This window comes from Cervus elaphus, chromosome 19 (genome assembly GCF_910594005.1).
Source record: "Cervus elaphus chromosome 19, mCerEla1.1, whole genome shotgun sequence".
In the NCBI taxonomy this organism is placed as follows: Eukaryota; Metazoa; Chordata; class Mammalia; order Artiodactyla; family Cervidae; genus Cervus; species Cervus elaphus.
The window spans coordinates 3,591,422-3,610,476 of NC_057833.1; the positions used below are offsets into that span (position 1 = coordinate 3,591,422).

General features: G+C 43.2%; 1 protein-coding gene across 2 annotated transcripts in view; it reads right to left on the reverse strand.

Moving 5' to 3' along the window:
- The window catches only part of WWTR1 (WW domain containing transcription regulator 1), a 138,204-nt gene that overhangs the window by 42,176 nt on the left and 76,973 nt on the right, over positions 1-19,055 (reverse strand). For both annotated transcript variants that reach the window (XM_043874739.1, XM_043874738.1), the window contains exon 3: positions 17,102-17,238. In XM_043874739.1, coding sequence (XP_043730674.1) covers positions 17,102-17,238 — 137 coding nt within the window. The remainder of the gene's footprint in view (positions 1-17,101; positions 17,239-19,055) is intronic.

A 19,055-nucleotide genomic window follows, 5' to 3' on the forward strand; every position in this document is an offset into this window, starting at 1 on the left:
TCCGAGCCCAGGGACCGGACCACCCCCCCGCACTGCAGGAGATTCCTCACCACTGCGCCTGAGGGAAGCCCGGCGAGCGCCGCGGCGCGTCTCTGTTCCAAAGCGACAGAAATCTCCGCCAGGTCACTGCTCAGGCCCCGTGAGAAACGGCCCGAGAGTTTCATACACTGGTAAAATTTAAAATTCTGAAGAAACCCCGGACGGAGACGTTCTGTGGGTATACTGCTCAGGATCTGTGTCTCTGGGCTGTTCTCCAGCCCCCTGAGGTGATTCAGAGTCACTTTGGGGCAAGAAAGGCGTAAGCTCTGAGGTGGTGAGGAGAGGCAGAAATCAAAGCAGCCGTGCTTCTTAAACATGTTCAGAAGGAGATTCTGATTCCAAGCAGAACAGAACAAAAACCTACACCTCTAAATTTCATTTGAGAAGGTGTGCCAAGGGGGTTCTATTCTTAAAAAAGAAAATGAGGGACTTCCCTGGTGGTCCAGTGGTTACGAATCTGCCTGCCAATGCAGGAGACAGGTTCGATCCCTGGTTCAGGAAGATTAAATAAGTCCATGTTCGGCCAACTAGAGCTCACACGCCCTAGAGCCCAAAATAATGCACCGCAACTAGATAATAACTCCTGCTTGCTGCAGCTAGAGAAAGCCCATGCACAGCAAAAAAGGCCCAACACAGCCCAAAATAATAAAATTTTTAAAAAAAAGAAAAATGAAACAAAACACCCAAGAGAAAAATGCCTCCACTCTGAATTTTCTCAGGAGTATCCCTGAGTCCAGCTGGGTACCGTGGGTAGCTGTGTGGTCTGCAGCCATTCCCGGCTGGCCTTCTCAGATGATGCTACCACCCAGGGCCTAGAGAGGGCAGAGAAAACATCTCTCTAAAGCTCCTGGTTCACCATGGGGAGACTTTTTGGGCGCTGTCTGCTCGATCAGTCTAGATCATTTACAGGGAATTCCTTCTTCAGCCACTACTCTTTGAAAAACTGTCTCTCCTCCACACCAGGCAAGTCTTTCCCGCCTGATGTCCTGACTCCTGTAACTGAACACGCGGCCCTCTCTGCAGGAGTCCCCAAGTCTCAGAGTTGAGTCTGCGGGCACCTTTAGAAACCACACAAGGCCTGCGGTATGCACTTTCTTCCCCGGCTTTATTATTTTCTCTGTCTTCCACCCCAGCTTAAGTTTATTACCTGTATCTGTTTTTTTCTGGCCAGTCTGTAGGGCCTGTGGGTTCTTAGTCCCCTGACCAAGGATCGAACCTGTGCCCCTGCAGTGGAAGCACAGAGTCCTGACCGCTGGACAGTAGGAATGCCCTATCTATCCTTTTGAATTAAGTGTTCTGGAAGAAGCAACAGTAGAATCAACAGACAGAAGCATCACAGTTTCATTTTAAAACCCTACCTCTGTATATGGACATCCCCGGGGTCGCCAATGGTAAAGCACCCACCTGCCAATGCAGGAGACATGAAGAGACGTGGGTTCGATCCCTGGGCTGGGAGATCCCTGGAGAAGGGCGCAGCAACCCACTCCAGTATTCTTGTCTGGAGAAACCCATGGCCAGACGAGCCTGATGGGCTACACACAGTCCATGGGGTCACAAAGAGTCAGACGTGACTGAAGCACACACGCACGAACATCTTTGTATATACAGCGACACTGATACACTGATTGTATTATTTATGAATTAAGCCGTGTTCTAAGAAGCCTAAGCGAGCATGTTAGACATGGCATTTTCTCATCATCCTGAGGAAGGAAAAATATTTACATGACCTGAAGACACATCTTACAGAGACCTGGTGAATCAAAAAGTTTTTCCTCACGTTGCACTGTCTTTATGGAACACACAGGTGAGCGAAGCCCGCTGGCCCGAGCAAACTCTGCCCTCTTCCCAGCACCACCCATTCCGGGACAAGCTGACACGTGCCTCCTGACAGGATGCAGGAGAAGAACGCAAACATCGCCTTTGCGCCGCACCTGCCCAAAAGGTACCACCTAACTCCAAACCGGGAGGAAATACCATGTCAAGGTCCAGAAACGTGAGAGACACAGGTAAAAAAAATTCCAGGGAAACACAAACTAAGGAGAGAAGACGGTTAAATACAATGAATGACCTTCAATAGATCCTGGACCAGAAACCAAATGGCCATAAGGGACATTACTGGGGCGAATGAAACTTCAAAAAGTGAAAGTTGTTCAGGCGTGTCCAGCTCTTTGTGACCCCATGGCCTGTAGCCCACCAGGCTCCTCTGTCCATGGGATTCTCCAGGCCAGAATGCTGGAGCGGGTAGTCATTCCCTTCTCCAGGGGATCGTCCCAACCCAGGGATGGAACCCAGGTCTCCCACATTGCAGGCAAATTCCTTACCATCTGAGCCGCCAAGGAAGCTACACAAAAACGCAAGTCACACAAATGTTTTGGTTTCCCTGTGCACAAAAAGCTATGCTTATACTATACTGTAGCCTACTGAGTTTATTATACACACCACACACACACACATACACACACACACAATGGCATTATTTCTTAAAAAAAAGTACATATCTTAATTAAAAGGTACTTTCTTGTTTAAAAATGCTAACCATCATTTGAGCCTTTAATGAGTCAATCTTTTTTGCATTAGTGACCAAAGTATACTGATCACAGATTACAATGACAAATACAATAATAATAAAAAAGTTTGAAACATTGCAAGAATTACCAAAACGTGACCCAGAGACACAGCAAACAAACACTCTTGGGAAAATGACACTGACAGTTCTTTGCCACAAACCTTCAGTTTGTAAAAAATGCAGTATCTGTGAAGCAGAAAAGTGAAGCGCAGTTAAACAAGGTCAGCCTGCACTGCGCTTATGAAAGAGCATGTCCTTTCAGAAAATGCCCTCTGAAGTTTTAGGGGTAAAAGGGCTTGATGTGTCCAACTTAGTCCTGAGACGTGAAGGAAAAATGTATATATAATACATCTTCACACAGGGAAAGAGAGAGAAGCAAATGAGGCAATTATAAACAATTAACAGGATTCCCTGGTGGTCCAGTGGTTAAGAATCTGACTTGCCAATGCAGGGGACATAGGCTCAGTCCCTGATCTGGGAAGATTCCACACGCCTCGGGGCAGCTAAGTCTGTGTGCTGCAATGACTGAAGCCTGTGCGCCCTAGCGCCCATGCTCCACAACAAGAGAAGCCACTACAGTGAGAAGCCCGTGCTCTGCAAGGGAGAGAAGCCCTCGATTTGCTGTAAACAGGGCCAAAAATAAATGAATAAATTTAAAAAAAAAATGAACAATTAACAAAGGCAAATCTGGGCAAAGGGTATGTGTGAGTTCCTGGTACTGTATTTGAAACTCCTCGGTAAGTTTTATATTATTTCAAAATAGAAGGTGACACATTACAACAACAAAGAAAAAACTTTCCCTAAACACACCCTAAACTCCCCGGAGATGGAAAAATCTCAGGCTGGCAGAGTCCAGACAAACTGGACTGTATGCAGGCCATTGCGCTCCGATGGTATTTCTCCTGAAGGAAATGGCTACTGCCCAGTGGCTTTGAGAACTGGCCGGGGTGTGGAGGGAGAGAACCCGAACAGAAACAGGTGCTACGAGACTCGGATACCGTACACTCACTGTTCCTCCTAGCCTCGTAACCTCCACCCCGGATCCCAACTGTTATTAGTGGACAAAAATACATTGCCTGTCATTTCAGTAAACAGAGCGTTAGCCATCCACCACTGCAGCCAACCCCAACAATGAGCCCTCAGGAGCACTCCAGATAGAGAAAAATAGGATACTGACCCTAAGTTGTAAACCAGAGAAACAATTTCAACGAGTCTAGATTCTTGCATCTTCCTATACATAGAAAAGCACTAACGTCATTAACTTGAGATTCTGTTTCTTGGGGTGATTAGCAGTAATTTTTTGATGTTTGACTTATTTTTTTTCCCCAGCAAAAACTCCTATATATACTGACTCCTCCCCTGACCTTTTCTGAACAGTCCCTCAGTGCTATCTGAGAGGCTATTTCCTGGACAACAGTCCTCAGGAAGGCCCCTGAACAAAACATAATTCTCAGCTTTTAGGCTGTACCTTTTTTTTTTTCAGTTGACACATCACAAGAAAAAAAAAAAAAACCAAATACATGCGGTGACAGATGTTAATTAGGCTTGTTATCCTGATCAATGCGTAACATCTGCATATCGAATCCTTATGCAGTACACAAGAAGCTAATACAAAGTTTATGTCAATTACATCCCAAATTTTGTAAAAAAGAAAAAAAAAAATCTCATTTTAAAAAAATATAGAGCCTGGAAAGACAGGACAAAGAGGTGTGCTACAGGTCTGGTCTTTCAGAAGAAAAACGTTCTATACAATTGTGCCTGGCAACAAGACACTGAACTAAAGAATCACAAGTTTTCTTGGGGAGAACTTGGGCTCCCAGAGTTAGCTGACTATAAAGCTTGAGGCCCTGGGGTGAAAGGCCCTCACTTCCCAGGGTCAGAGCAGAAGAAACTGTTCCAGGTTGGCCTTCTTGATGGAAGGAAAAAATCAGACAAGCTAAGAAGGGCAGAAGGAACTGCCATTAGCAGCTGTCCTGAGCATTAGTTTTGCTAGGATGGAATGAGCCAGTTCCACTTGGGAAGAAATAATAGTTCCATTCTAATTAATTCAGGCATTATGGCAATTGATAAGAGTGGAAGTAGAATATTTTCCTTTCATTTAAAGTGTAAGTTTGAAGCAACTATACGAAAGCCCTGTGAGCCAGGACTAAGTCATCCGTATTAATTTTTTTTTACTTTATTTTTTCCATCTCTGCAAATATTTAACTCCTGGCAAAACTGAAAACTCACAACTCACTCTTCACTGGTGTCTGAGAAAATAATACTGGAAAAGAAAAGGATGAAAATAATACAGAATGAAATGCATGACATGTACTGGGAAGCAAACTTCAAATGAAACTTCCATTTATGATTTAGTCAAAAACATATGGATATGCAAGTTGAAAACCAGAGCAACTGGGAAAGCGAGATGTCTGGCTAAAAGTACACTTTTTGTGGCAACTTTAAATCATTATTTCGTGAAAGAAAGTAGCACCCCAAACCAATTCTTCACAACAAACAGAGCAGGCCTGCAGTAAACTGTCTATTTAGGTAAATAATTACTTGTTTAGTTCGATAAAAGCAAACCACATTTAAATTGTATTTTTTAAAAGGAATTCTCATACCTCCCTAACAAATTAACATTCCAAAGAAACTTGAAAAAAATGAAAAAATTAAAAGAAGGCACAAAAATTTAAGTACAAGAATATTTACTGCATATAATATAATCTATAAAAATAATAAAAAAATAGAATCAACATTTACATCTCTCAGTAGAAGAACTGGTAAAATAAATTATGATGGAGTTATACAATGGCAACTATACAGCCATTAACATGATGACTATAATGGTGTAAAGAAAGAAATATGCCCCAAGTCCATTCACATACATATTTATACACATATAAATTAAATGTGGTTTAGTCACTAAGTCGTGTCCGACTCTTTGCGACCCCATGGAGATTTCTCATTAAATAATGAAAATCTAATCCATGCCAATCAGAATTACAAAGACTAAAACTTTTGATAATGAACATTATTGGCCAGAGTAGGAGGAAAGCAACACTTTAATACACTGTTGCATGTATGTCAAGTCGCTTCGGTTGTGTCCGATTCTCTGCAACGCTATGGACCCTAGCCTGCCAGGCTCCTCTGTCCACTCGGATTGTCCAGGCAAGAATACTGGAGTGGGTTGCCAAGCCCTCCTCCAGGAGCTGCTCCTGACTCAGGGATCGAACCCAAGTCTCTTATGTCTCCCGAATTAGCGGTGGGGTTCTTTACCAATAGGGCCACCTGGGAAGCCCCATTAATGGTAAGAGTGTAAGTTGATGTCACCATTTTAGAGGAAAGTAGAACAGCTATTAAAACTTGAAATGCACATAACTTTGGACCCAGGAATTTCACTTCTGCAAAACTGTCCTCCACATAAACAGCATATGGCACAAGGATCTGTATTCAGGGATGCACACTGTGGCTTTGTCTAATAATAGCAAACACTCAGCAAAGAACCTAAATATCCAGCATAGAGGACTGGTTGAATAACTATGGTTATTCTATGGTCTGTAGAGTAGAATATTATCAATTGAGAAAAAAGAATAAATACATCTGTAAGTGCCAGTTTAGAAAGGTCTCTAATATATGTTAAGTTTTAGAAAAGGCATATCCATCTAAGGACACACACATAGAGAGAGTATTTCTGGAATACAAAGAGCCCTCTGAACCTGTGGTTTCTGCATCTAAGGAGGCAACCAGTTTGGGATAGAAATGGAACCTGCAGGGCTTCCCTGGTGGCTCAGGGGTAAGGAGTCCTCCTGCTAAAGATGCAGGAGACACAAGCTCAATCCCTGATCCAGGAAGATCCCACACGCCTCGGAGCAGCTAAGCCCATGAGCCACAACTACTGAGCCCGTGCCCTAGAGCCCAAGAGCTGCAGGTACTGAAGCCTGGACGCCTAGAGCCCTGCGTGCCCAGCGAGAGAAAAGCCCACGTAGCAACAAAGAACCAGCACAGCCAAAAATAAATAAATAAATAAAATTATTTTTTAAAAATAAATAAATTTTTAAAAGAGATATGGAACCTGCAGATGCAGAACCGTGGATATGGAGGGTGAGCTGTACTGCCCCATTTTATACAAGGGATTTAAGCATCCTCAGATTTTAGCATCTGCAGGGGTCCTGGAACCAACCCCCAGTGTGCTGAGGAAACGGGTAGTAATGGTTTCCCCAGGGAGGAGAGAAAGGCTGTGGGTCCTGGTATGACAGAATCCTACTTCTCTGGAACTCTTCAGAACTGCATGAATGTTTTGCCAGGTTTGTGTTACTTTTCCAATAAAAACAGCTAATCAAAAAATATGCATTGAAACAGATGCTCATGATACATTAAGTGAAAAAAGCAGCTACAAAAAAAGAACTTAGAGAATTCTCCAACCTCTTTTGTTTACATTTGTACTTGAAAAAGAGAAATATGAGACGTTTGTGTGATTTTGAATGACCCTATTACAGTATTTTTATTTTCTCATTTTTGCTGATCAGTACTGTCTGTGATGACCAAGTAGTAATTATATAACATGGGAGAAAATAACATTCCTGAATCTTGCTGCCTCAAGTATGTTTTAAGACCTCTTTTTCCCTGCTTTACTTTTTCCAGGGAGATCTTCCTCTCTTCAGCACACTTAATGAGAAAAGACCATGAAGGCTTTTGTTTTCCTGGCTTCTCTTATGGTATTATCAATATTTTGCTGACTTCATCACAGAGAATTATTCCAAGTCAAGCGTGGCACAACAGCTGTTCCTGACCACCAGCAACTGCAAAACACCCCAGGAATAAATTTAGACTTCCAGAAAGGAAGAAGAAATCAATCTTGCAGTTGATACAGGGTGGGGGAGGTGATGATCACACACAGGCGGGGTCAACATCACCCGGAGCCCCAAAGAGGAGATCTAAGAAAAAGGGTCCAGATGTCATGCGACACGTCAATTTGGAACAAATGGCCAAATGACTACCATCCCAGCATCCCTCTGCCTAAAACTTTAACTGGATGGCATTCTCCACAGCAAGGAAGCTCCTGGGGGCAAACTACTGGAAGTTGGCCAGCAGAGAGTACTAAAACTGCCCAAATCATTTTTAAAATCCTCAACCGAGGCCTGCAGCTCGGTGAAGAGTTTAGAACCCATTAAAGATAAATAAGTAAATGAACGTTGTGCCTACAAAGAAGGGACAAAGCAAAAGCTTGACCTGACCTTGACCTCCTTCCTAAGAGGATCTGTTCATCTTTGGGGTATGGGGCACCCCCTCTGGAAGTTTTCAGGGGCGTAATTAAGCCTATAAGAGGGGGCTTCCCTGGTGGTTCAGATGGTAAATAATCTGCTTGTAATGCAAGAGACCTGGATTCGATCCTTGGGTTGGGAAGATCCCCTGGAAAAGGGAATGGTATTTTTGCCTGGTGAATTCCATGGATGGAGGGGCCTGCTGGGCTACAGAGGATCGCACGGGATGGCAAAGAGACTGCAGAGAGTCGGACACGACAGCGCGGCTAACGCTTTCACTTTCAAGCCTGTAGAGGTTTCTTGGGTCAGTCCTAGTGAAGTTCAAGGTGGGCTTCCACACTGATCTTGTGAATTTAGACATCACACTTCAATCATCAGGATGCCAAACAGCAACGTCTCCTCTGGTTTTTTAAATTTCTGGAAAAGGGCTTCAGCATTCACATGCCAAAGCTCATGTGTGCCCTGACATCAAGTGCCCAGGCGACAAGTGCCAAAGTCACCATAAACATCTATTTCAGGCACAAATCCCACTGAGAAGTCGGTGACATAAGTCAGACAGAGAAAATGGAGGATGATCTTTAAAAACTGTGGATCACTATGTTGTACAGCTAAAACTTAAGAGTTCTTTTCAGGTAACTCAAGTTAAAGGCTGGATTTCTGAGTGGGTTTTTGCCAGCTGTGAGTCTCCCATCTCTGTGCCAAGGCACATGGTTCTGTGGCTGCTCCTACACTTGGCTCAAGACCAGAGGCATCCGAGCACTTGAAAACAGCGCCCATTCCCAGACCCCACCCTACGCGGGCCAAGGCAGGATTTCCCAGGGGTGGGGTCCAGGCAGTCTTCCTCCCAGCAGCTGCCCGTGATTGTTCTTTGGGGAGCAAGCCACACTGCTACTAGACTCTGAAGATGTGTGTTTAACAAATGCCCCAAGGAATCCTGCCCAGCTAGGCCCCACTTAAAGAAACACTCATCTTAGGAGACTAGGGAGCGACTTGTGTGCCACAAGTAGACTGGGCTGCAGAGAAGCTTAACAATTCGTGGTTTCGTCTAAACTGCACACGGAGCATCGAGTTTTCTTCCCGACACCCCGTCCTCCTCCACAATAAAAAAACTCAAGGCTTCTCTGATGGCTCAGACGGAAAAGATCCGCCTGCAATACAGGAGACATGGGTTTGATCCCTGGGTCGGGAAGATCCCCTGGAGTGGGAAATGGCAAACCCACTCCAGTATTCTTGCCTGGCGAATTCTATGGACAGAGGAGCCTGGTAGGCTACTGTCCATGGGGTCACAAAGAGTCGGACGCTACTGAGTAATTGGTTCTCCTTTTTTTTGGTTATTAAAAAAACAAATAGTAATAAAAAAAAGAGAATATCACCATATTTAAAAGAAAATTAGGGGGACCACCCCCAATTCAAAAGCCTTATTATAATCTCTACCAACATCTAAAAACACATAATTGATTTACCCAATACACTTATTCTACAAAATGGTGCACCTGTGATGCATAATGCACTTGGCCACAGGCTAGAAATACACAGGTTGAGAGCAACGTCCCATGGGAAAAGAAAATCTCAACAAAGTCTTTTTTAAGAAATAGAATTATAATCATAGTGTAAACAATTTTGCCTACTTTATCAAATTAGACTGATATAATAAAACAGTTTTCCATGTGCTATGTAATCCTATGACAATTATGTCAGTGGTTACAAATATATTTATTTTCCTATTGCATGAATTTAATGTCAGTGGTATCCGATAAACAATATATTTTTGTATAGTCTTCCAAATAGTTCACCTAGCAATTATTTCAGAATTTTATCTTGGAAAATATTTCTTAGCAAAGCTGTGGCATCAAACATTTTCAATGGCTCTTGAGGCTTCTTATCAGAGTCTTACTTTATCTTACTTAAATTTCTAAATTTGGAGTGATAAAATCTATTAATACAAGTCTTCATCATGTCATCTTAATGCAAAAGTATGAATGAATACTGATATAGATAAGAGATTTAAGAAAACATAAGGTTCATTTCTTTATATACTATTGTGTGCATGCATGCTAAGTCACTTCAGTCACATCGGACTCTTTGCGGCCCTATGGATTGTAGCCTGCCAGGCTCCTCTGTCCATGGGATTCTCTAGGCAATAATGCTGGAGTGGGTTGCCATGCCCTCCTCCAAGGGATCTTCCAGGTCCAGGGATCAAACCAAACCCAAGTGTTTTACTTCTCCTACATTGGCAGGCAGATTCTTTACCACTAGCACCACCTAGAAAGCCCTTATATAATATGTCCAGCTTTACTGCAAAAGAAGAATTGATCAGTTGACTTTATTATTGGTTTTCAGGCCCCATTTCACATAATCTTTAAAAGTCTTAGAAGGAAGGAACTGTCATGAATCTCTTTTGTGAAGTCACTCAGTCGTGTCTGACTCTTTGTGACCCCATGGACACCAGGTTCCTCCATCCATGGAATTTTCTAGGCAAGAGTACTGGAGTGGGGTGCCATTTCCTTCTCCAGGGAATCTTCCCGACCCAGGGATAGAACCCAGGTCTCCTGCATTGTAGACAGACGCTTTACCATCTGAGCCACCAGGGAAGTCCTGTAATGAATCTCTTTTAGGAAACTCCAAAAGTGCCGTCTATGATAATGTTGATTAAATAGAGTGAATCCTGACAATTGATGGATTCCTCCAAATCTAAGACAATAGTGTTGATTTTCTGCAGTTTAGAAAATAGTTCTTTAAGTTTTGTGTTGTTTTTTTTGATGTGGGCCTTTTCTCAGTCTTTATTGAATTTGTTACAATATTGCTTCTATTTTGTGTTTTGGTTTTTCTGGCCACAAGGCATGTGGGATCTTATCTCCCTAACCAGGGACTGAACCCGCACCCAACTACACTGGAAGGCAGAGTCTTAACCACTGGACGGCCAACAAAGTCCCTGTTCTCTCTTTTTTAGAATCAAGAAAGGGTAAAAAAATAAAATAAAAAACAGAATGCCTTCCCCTTCCCCATGCCCACCAGTCTCCCATACAGACCCGCTTTGCACCGCAGCGATCCTACCCACGCCCCATCACCCCAACCCTCCCCAACAAGCGTGGAGGTTTTCCAGTTTGTCTCTGGATTGTCTGTGTGTGTGTCTGTGAGCATTAGGCTAATTTATGCTGCAGAAACCACCAAGTTCAAAAAGTAGTGAGGACGGAGCTGGAAAAATCACAGTAGCCAGATGTGTCTGCCACAAACTCACTACATAAATTTAATCGGGGCGGGGGGCGGGGGGGGGGGACGACTACTGGAAAAAGACAAAGTTATGATAGCCCACATATAAATCTAACTTCCAGTAAACTTGCTTTCAGCAACACTAGACTGAGGTGTTCCTTAGCTATTTTATTTGCTTTTGGTGAAACGTCTTTAAGGGCCTTTGTACACTTCCTGGAGAGACACGGGAGCCAACTTTGCAAGCTGAGCGGAGACAAGATTTTCCATCTTGTCTTCAAAAGCATCCCCTGCAAAAGCAAGCAGGCAGGGAAACCACACATGTGTTTATAATTTGAAACACAGATCGAGACAGACCTGGAGGACAGACGCTGGCCTGGTGGATGGCACATCTTCAAAGAGGGAGTGTGTGCGGGAGTGTGTGCGAGAGTGTGTGATATTTTAAAAATTCCTATAGCATTAAAAATACACCCTGGCTGCACTTCACCAGAAGTTTCTGAACTGGCTAGGGCTGGCAGTCTGGTGAAGCTGTTACACAGGCTTTATTTTTCCTGTCCTGTCTGGGAGGGCACTGGCACCTCAGGTCGGGGCCTTGTTCCAAAAACAGGTCTGTTAATGCGGGACAGCGCTCAGCACACCACGGTCGATGATCGCTAGGATTATCACAGAAAAGCCAAGATTGCCGGTCACTTTCTCTCCCCCAAAACTTCTGAAAACGTGGGGAGATTTTAAGTTACTGCAAGATTTCACTCCTCGTGTGCTGAGAAAGGGCTTCCTAGGAGGCACTAGTGGTAAAGAACCCATCAGCTAATGCAGGAGACGTAAGAGACGTGGGTTCAATCCCTGGGTCAGGAAGATTCCCTGGAGGAGGGCATGGCAAGCCACTCCAGTGTTCTTGCCTGGAGAATCCCCATGGACAGAGGAGCCTGGCGGGCTCCAGTCCACGGGGTCGCAGAGTCGGGCATGACTAAGCGACTTAGCACGCAGGCATGCACATGCTGAGAAATGGGAAAACCTGGACACCAACACACTCGCAGAGGAAGAAGGTTCTGCAGGTAGAGCTCAAGGTGAACCTGCTCTTCAGGGACTACCTCTGCCCACGGAGGAGCCAGGGCTTGAGCAGGTGTCTCTTCATCTTCTCACCATCACTGGCTGGGCTTAAAGATTATTTTCTCAACATGGAAGCAAAGGGTCTAAAAGATCAAAGTTTCTAATGCACACACTACAGGCTCTTCCTCCAGCTACACAGGGGCCAGAAAAGTGAGGACAGACCAGGCGGCCAGTTTGTAATAATCGTGATAACAAGACAGTTCTTAGGGGGGCATTCTTTATGCTATGTACCAAAATATGCAATACCTAAATATTCAAGACTTCTATCGGGAAAAGACTATTACTATCACCAAATCACAAATAAGGGAAATGAGACCCAGGTTAAAGAATAAGCAAAAGTAGTAAATGTCTAACCCAAGAGAGAAACTCAGTTCTGACTGTAAGTCTTCCCATTAACCACTATACTAAAAAATCCCTGCCCTCCGCCCCACCCCCATCACTGCGGTAACAAGCTAACTGATTTCCTTAGCACGTTCCCATTGTTTCCTGTATTATGATATGGCCTGAGGAGAGTCCTTTTTTGTTGTTGTTTGCTTCATTTTTCCCCTCCTTCAATAAAACAGAGTAGCTATCAATAGTAATTAATCATACCAATGAACTCACTGAAAAGACATGAAATCCTACCTGGTTTGTGTCACAGGGAAAAAAAAAAAAAAATCAACTTTCACACAGACAGTAATCTTCCTCCTTCACTGTGTTACGTAAAAGTGAGGATTTCAAACAAGCTGTCAGCCCCCAAGTGATTCAGCGTCCACTTGGGGGTAATCTCCGTCTGCTCTTCACTATCTAAAGCTCTCCAAGACCTTCCTTTCTGCTACCATTCACTGCGTATCTCCAGGGACTCGGACTCAAAGGGGATCTATCTGCCCAGATAGAAGCAAATTGGATAAAACCTAACAGACAATCCAATTTGGTAAACACGAAAACAAAAATTTCCGTTAAAAATTAGACCGAGCTGGAGAGGGCTATTTGAAATAACCCCTTGAGAGTCTATTTTGTTTTACTTTGGCATTTGAAAAGAGAGCAAGGTTAATTACACAACAAATCTGCTTCCTGACAAAAGTATGGTCACAAAGTCACTCACCAAATGACTTTCACAAAGTCACTCATTCCAGGATGCCTTCAAGGGATGGGTGTCTTCTCTTGCAATTCAAATCTGACTTGACTTACAACCCACATTTCAGGAATATACCCACTGAAAAACTGAGATACCCACTGGCAAAAGCTTCCCTCATAGCTCAGCTGGTAAAGAATCCACCTGAAATGCAGGAGACCTGGGTTCGATCCTGGGGTTGGGAAGATCCCCTGGCGAAGGGAAAGGCTACCCACTCCAGTGTTCTGGCCTGGAGGATCCCATGGACGGTATCGTCCACGGGGTCACAAAGAGTCAGACACGACTGAGCGAGATTCGCTTGCTGGCAGTGGTTTAGTCGCTAAGTCGCGTCCGACTCTTGAGACCCGTGGACTGGAGCCTGCCTGGCTCCCCTGTCCATGGGATTCTCCAGGCAGGAATACTGTAATACCGACTTACCGACTGCCAAAAGGTTTCTTGGGCTGGCAGGGAGTCCGGGGACTGGAGGAGACCTGAAATATTTTCACCAGGGGGCGCTATCCTCACCGAAAGTAAAAAACAGTTGCTAATTTAAAGCTCTTTGCACACTAACCAATCTAAAATAAATCTTTCCTATTTTTTTTTTTGAGAACGTTTAACTTGAACAATGAAATGGTCCTCAAATATAACATATAATTAAATAAAACAAAATAAAGATTTTATTTCCACAAAACACAATGATGATAATATTTCATTATGTGCCAGGCATGGATCTACATGCTTTAAACTTATACAACCTCCTCACACTGTAAATATAATCCTCATTTTACATATGGAGAAACTGAGGCCGAATTAAGCAACTTAACAGAGTCACCAGTAGGCAGAGTCAAGACTCCAATTCTGACAGTCTGACTCCCAGGGCCATGTCTCTAATCCACAGGAAAACACAGCATTGCAATATAAGGAGATTTACTGCTGAATATATTTTGCTATATCACTGATTATGGTTGCTCAGTTGTGTCTGACTCTTTGTGACCCCAAAGACTGTGGCCCGCCAGGCTTCTCTCTCCATGGAATTCTCCAGGCAAGAATACTGGAGTGGGTTGCCATTCTCTTCTCCAGGGGATCTTCCCGACCCAGGGATTGCTCAAACCTGGGTCTCCCACATTGTCTGAGCCATCAGGGAAGCCCATGTCATAGCTCTAGAAATACATAAATTAGACTAGTAAAGGTACTCATTCTATCACCTGACAGTAATGTTCATTGCATTTTGACATCATTTTCACATAAACCTAAATACACATCGGTGAAGGGGACCTATGACTTAAGTTCACTTGTCAGAGGCATGCCATTGAAAAAACCAAAATTTGAGATTTAAGAAGTAGAAGGAAGATAAGGATCTTCTCCACTTAAAAGGTAAAAAGAAAAAAAAATATGTGGTTGATAAAACAGACCTAGAAATTTTGAGTTATCTTCAAAATAATGGCTTTATATATACATTATATACATATATACACTAATAATATAAATAGATATACATAAACAGATGTATACCTATTATTTTCAAAATAATGAAAACAAAATACCACATGCTAAATCTTAAAAGAAAAAGTAGAAAGATCTGCTCTACTTTTAAAGATTGATAATAGAGAGTATAAACTACAGGCAAAGCTATAGCTTAGAATAAAATACTCTGAGTAAATCATTTATTATTAGGACCATATTGTGACTCTAAATTATCCCCAGTCGTTGGAGCTTACTTTGGACTCCCCACTATATTCCCATTCTTGGGATACATCTGTGATTCTCAAGAGGCTAGGAACACATTCTGTAGTGGGCAAACACTCAAATATTACTGGAAAAATCCCAGAATGTGTGTCTTGAGAAATTCACTGCCCCAATTTATTAGAGATCTGGGGGAAAGTATTTCATTCAGCCACAGGTAAACTGGTTTCAGACATTCCGATTACAATTTCTTTAGGTAAACTTTACCAACAACTGGGCTTTTAGTGTGTTGGGGGGTGAGGGAGGACCTCACCTGTGCTTTTCAGTATTAAGTTTTTAGCATTCAAAGTCCTTCTAATCTAGTCCTCTTCCCTCTTGGGCAATTTTTAAAAATTAAGGGAAGTACACAAAAGAGCATAAACAAGGATATTCACTCCAATATTGGGTGCACTAACAACACACTGAATCCAAAGACCCATCAGATGGAGGCCAGTTAAATATTTATATTGGGCAATTTTTAAAACAACAAAAAAAAAGACAGCTTTGTATGTACAGATATGGAAGTGGAAAAACCAAGGTGCAGAACAGTGGATATAATGTGCTAGCATTTATGTGAAAAAACATACATAAGACTGGAAACGCTGATTGACTCCAGACAACACCCAGAGGACTGAGGCATGGTGATCACAGGGAGACTTACTTTTTGACACCCCTTTGAAAAGGGTTTGAATTTTTTTAACCAGGTCCATGAAAGATCTTTTCCAATTAAGACTGACTACAAAGTTGGCAATAATACTTTAATAATCAGCTTTTAGAACTTTCAGTAAAAATTAAATGGTTAAAGAAACCCTGAAACAGTCTAATGTTACCTAATTTGTGGTTTCTTCGCTACACTCACATCTGCTTTCTGCTTAAGCTCTGATATACTGGGGACAAATGACTCATGGGAAGCTTTGGTTTACCGTTGCTCATAGGAGCAGCGGCACCATTGTGCCTGATCTGCCCTTTAGATACAAAACACAACAGAGGCTGTTCCCAGTCGTTTCCCTTTTCTATATATTTTACATCTGCAGGCTTTAAAACGGTAGATCCAGACTTCCTGAAAGAAGGGACAATGTATTTACTTGAGTATACTGACTCAGATCTCCTTGAGTCCATACTCACCGTGGCTAAGCCACAGTTATAAACGGAGGGTGTCTAGGAAAACTGCTTCCACTTTTATCTGTTCATTCTTGAAAATCCAACAGAGATTCTTTTCATTCTCTAAAATTCTGTTCTGTATATAAAAACAGTCTCTGGACATCTGATCTTAAATGGAAACGTCACCTGAAAATGGCACTATCTTTTAAAAAACCTTAAAATAACTTATAGGGGCATGGGAGAATGACTAACAACAAAAGCTGACTGGTTCTGTCACAGGAGGGTATTCATTCACACCTAATTCTCTCCAGTGGGTCGAATTTTACTTTTTTTGCAATTAGCAGAAACTAATCTCAAGTCTAAAATCACACCTATTCAAAATGAAGTGAAATGTGAACCGTCTTATCCTAGGGTAGGTGTGGGGAGAAGCCACTCGCAGATTATGCAAGGGTTGAATGCATCCTAAAACCAGACCAGCCTCGGTTTCAGCTCTGGCTCTACTAGCGCACAAGCCGGGACTTTGGGAAAGTTTCTGCATATATAACATGGGAATGCTATCACTTCTTGTAGGGTCATTGTGAGGACTGAATGAAATAAGGCAAGAAAATACCTGGTCTGGTGTCAGTCACACATTTATGAGGGAGAAGAAAAGGAAGGAAGCAAAGAGATTTGAGGCCAGGACTGTACCCTTTGGGAGTCTTCAGGGACCAAATTCACAGGAAAGGGATAAGAGCCCTACTTGCCTTGGTGTGGGAGAAGACAGGCCTAAGTGATTTTTCCAAGAGCTTCAGTAAAGGTAACCGGAGAGGATGCTGGAGCTGGAGTGTCAAGCTGGGTAGCAGTGTGATAGCCAAGAGGCCAAGAAAAGACGGCAAGGGCAGTGAAAGGGTCACACAGCCAGAAGGGAGGAAAGGATGCCATCTGGGTACGCGAGTAGGCACTGAGGCAACCAGAGCTGCTTCTGAGCTCCAGAGGCCCTTGCTTGAATGTCTGTTTATCCAGCTCCGAGTCAAAGCTTACCAAGATTCGGCTGAGACACGGCCATGGACCTCTGGGGCGCTGGTGTGGAAGTGGCAGCTGGGTGGAGGTTCATGTGATTCAGGGGCTGATTCATCGCCTTCCTAGGGTCTTGCCATGTGGTGATTTTTTCTATGTGACTAAAAGAAGGAAAACAATTATCTCTTTAATTGTTAGCATCATCATCATCATCACCAGTAACAACACAACAGTTAAATGGTGCTGGCCTTTCTTCCTTCAGAATCTGCTTACAGGAGGTTGACACATTGCTTCCAGCTGATGTCAAGCTTGCCCACTTACCCTCCATCCAGGCTGGGCCATGATGGGGATTTTGCAGGGGACTCTCTGATAATAAGTCCATGATTTAGTTGACCAGTTGCCTCCATGTGCAAATGCCCTCTTAAGGGTTTCCTGCCTTACTGAGGATGGGCCAGCCCCAGCACACCTCCTCAAGTCCAGGGAGCCTATGTTCTCCAGTCCCCAGTGCTCACTGCCATCCAAGCATTGGGATGCCAGAGCGCAAACTCCTCTCCCAAAGCAGGACCCTGCTCTCCTGCCCATCAGCCCCCCCATACTCTCCCTGCTCATGTAACTGACATAACGAGACACCTCCGCCTGGCCCCAGCCAAAGACAGGGCCCTTGAAACCAACCTCATAAACATGACATTACATGGCTCTTACTAAGGGTGAGACACTGCGAGGTCCTCAGGAAGCTTGTTTTCTGCCACGCAAGGTAACAACTCTGTAGCTGGGGAACAGAGTAGCCGGAAATACATGTAGGAAGTGCTCAATTATGGAGACACCCAGATTACTGAGGCATAAAGGCTTCCGGAGAATAAGACCTGGTTAGACTTTCAGTCATATACAACACCCAAGCTTTGTTATTAATCTTAGAGAAACCAGAAGGACATCAGCTTCCGGCCCAGAGTTTCGAGGATGTCTTCAGAAAGCTGGGTGGGACCTCTAGCTTTCCCACCTCCGTCCAGACCACATCACAAGTCAGTTCTGGCGCCTTACAGACCCTGTGTCACTCCATAAACTCAATCTTTTTTGAGAGTTTAGTACGTTTTTCTTTTAAAGATAAGCATGCTCATTCGGTGCCACAAATCTGTTTTCTGAACTATATCAAAGATCTTTCTGTATTTATCACACACAACAGACTTTGATGGCAGAAGCTGAACGTCAGTCCGTTGTTCGAAGCCTTGTAGCTAGGTTGCCTCTCCCAAGCCAAAGGGCAATGTCAACCCCACATGTTATAGATCCTTTTAGATCCATGTGAAAAAGCAATCTCGTTCCTTTTAAACACAGCTTATTCTTGAATAGCAATGACTTCCTTTGAATCCTTCGTGTGAAAAACCACTATTAGTATCATTGGGTTTAATCCTAAATCAGTGACTCTCTTATAATGGAGTTATATTTATCTTTTCTTTTGCTTCCATTTCCTCACATCTGAATACGGCCTCAGCTAAAATTCTCCTTCAAATTTCTTCATCCCAGACTAGAAGTTATTGCCATGGGACGCTCATTCATTGCCTTGAGTGAAAACTTGGATGTTTTCCCAAGAAGGCCTTTAAAATGAGTATGATTTAAAAGGAAAAGAAAAAAAAGTCAGCTTCCATGCAAGAGGCAAAATTAAATTTAGCTGTAGAGTTTCACACTGTAGGAGTCTTTATAAAATAATCAAAAATAAATTGGGAGGAACAAAAATAAAAAACTAAGACGATCTTGAGGAGGGTCTGGTGGTGGTGGTGGTAAGGAGACTGAACTGAAAAGATGAAAATCAACTCTCTAAGGATCAAGAAACAACTGTCTCAGTTACACCTTCAAGGTTAACAACAGTAATTCTGTTCAAAGAGTTCGTAAAATTCTCTGTCAACCTTTGGTCTCATGGAGACTCATAGCCAGCCTCAGGGGGGTTGTCCCAGTCTTCCAAAAGAGGAAACAATTGATGAGGATG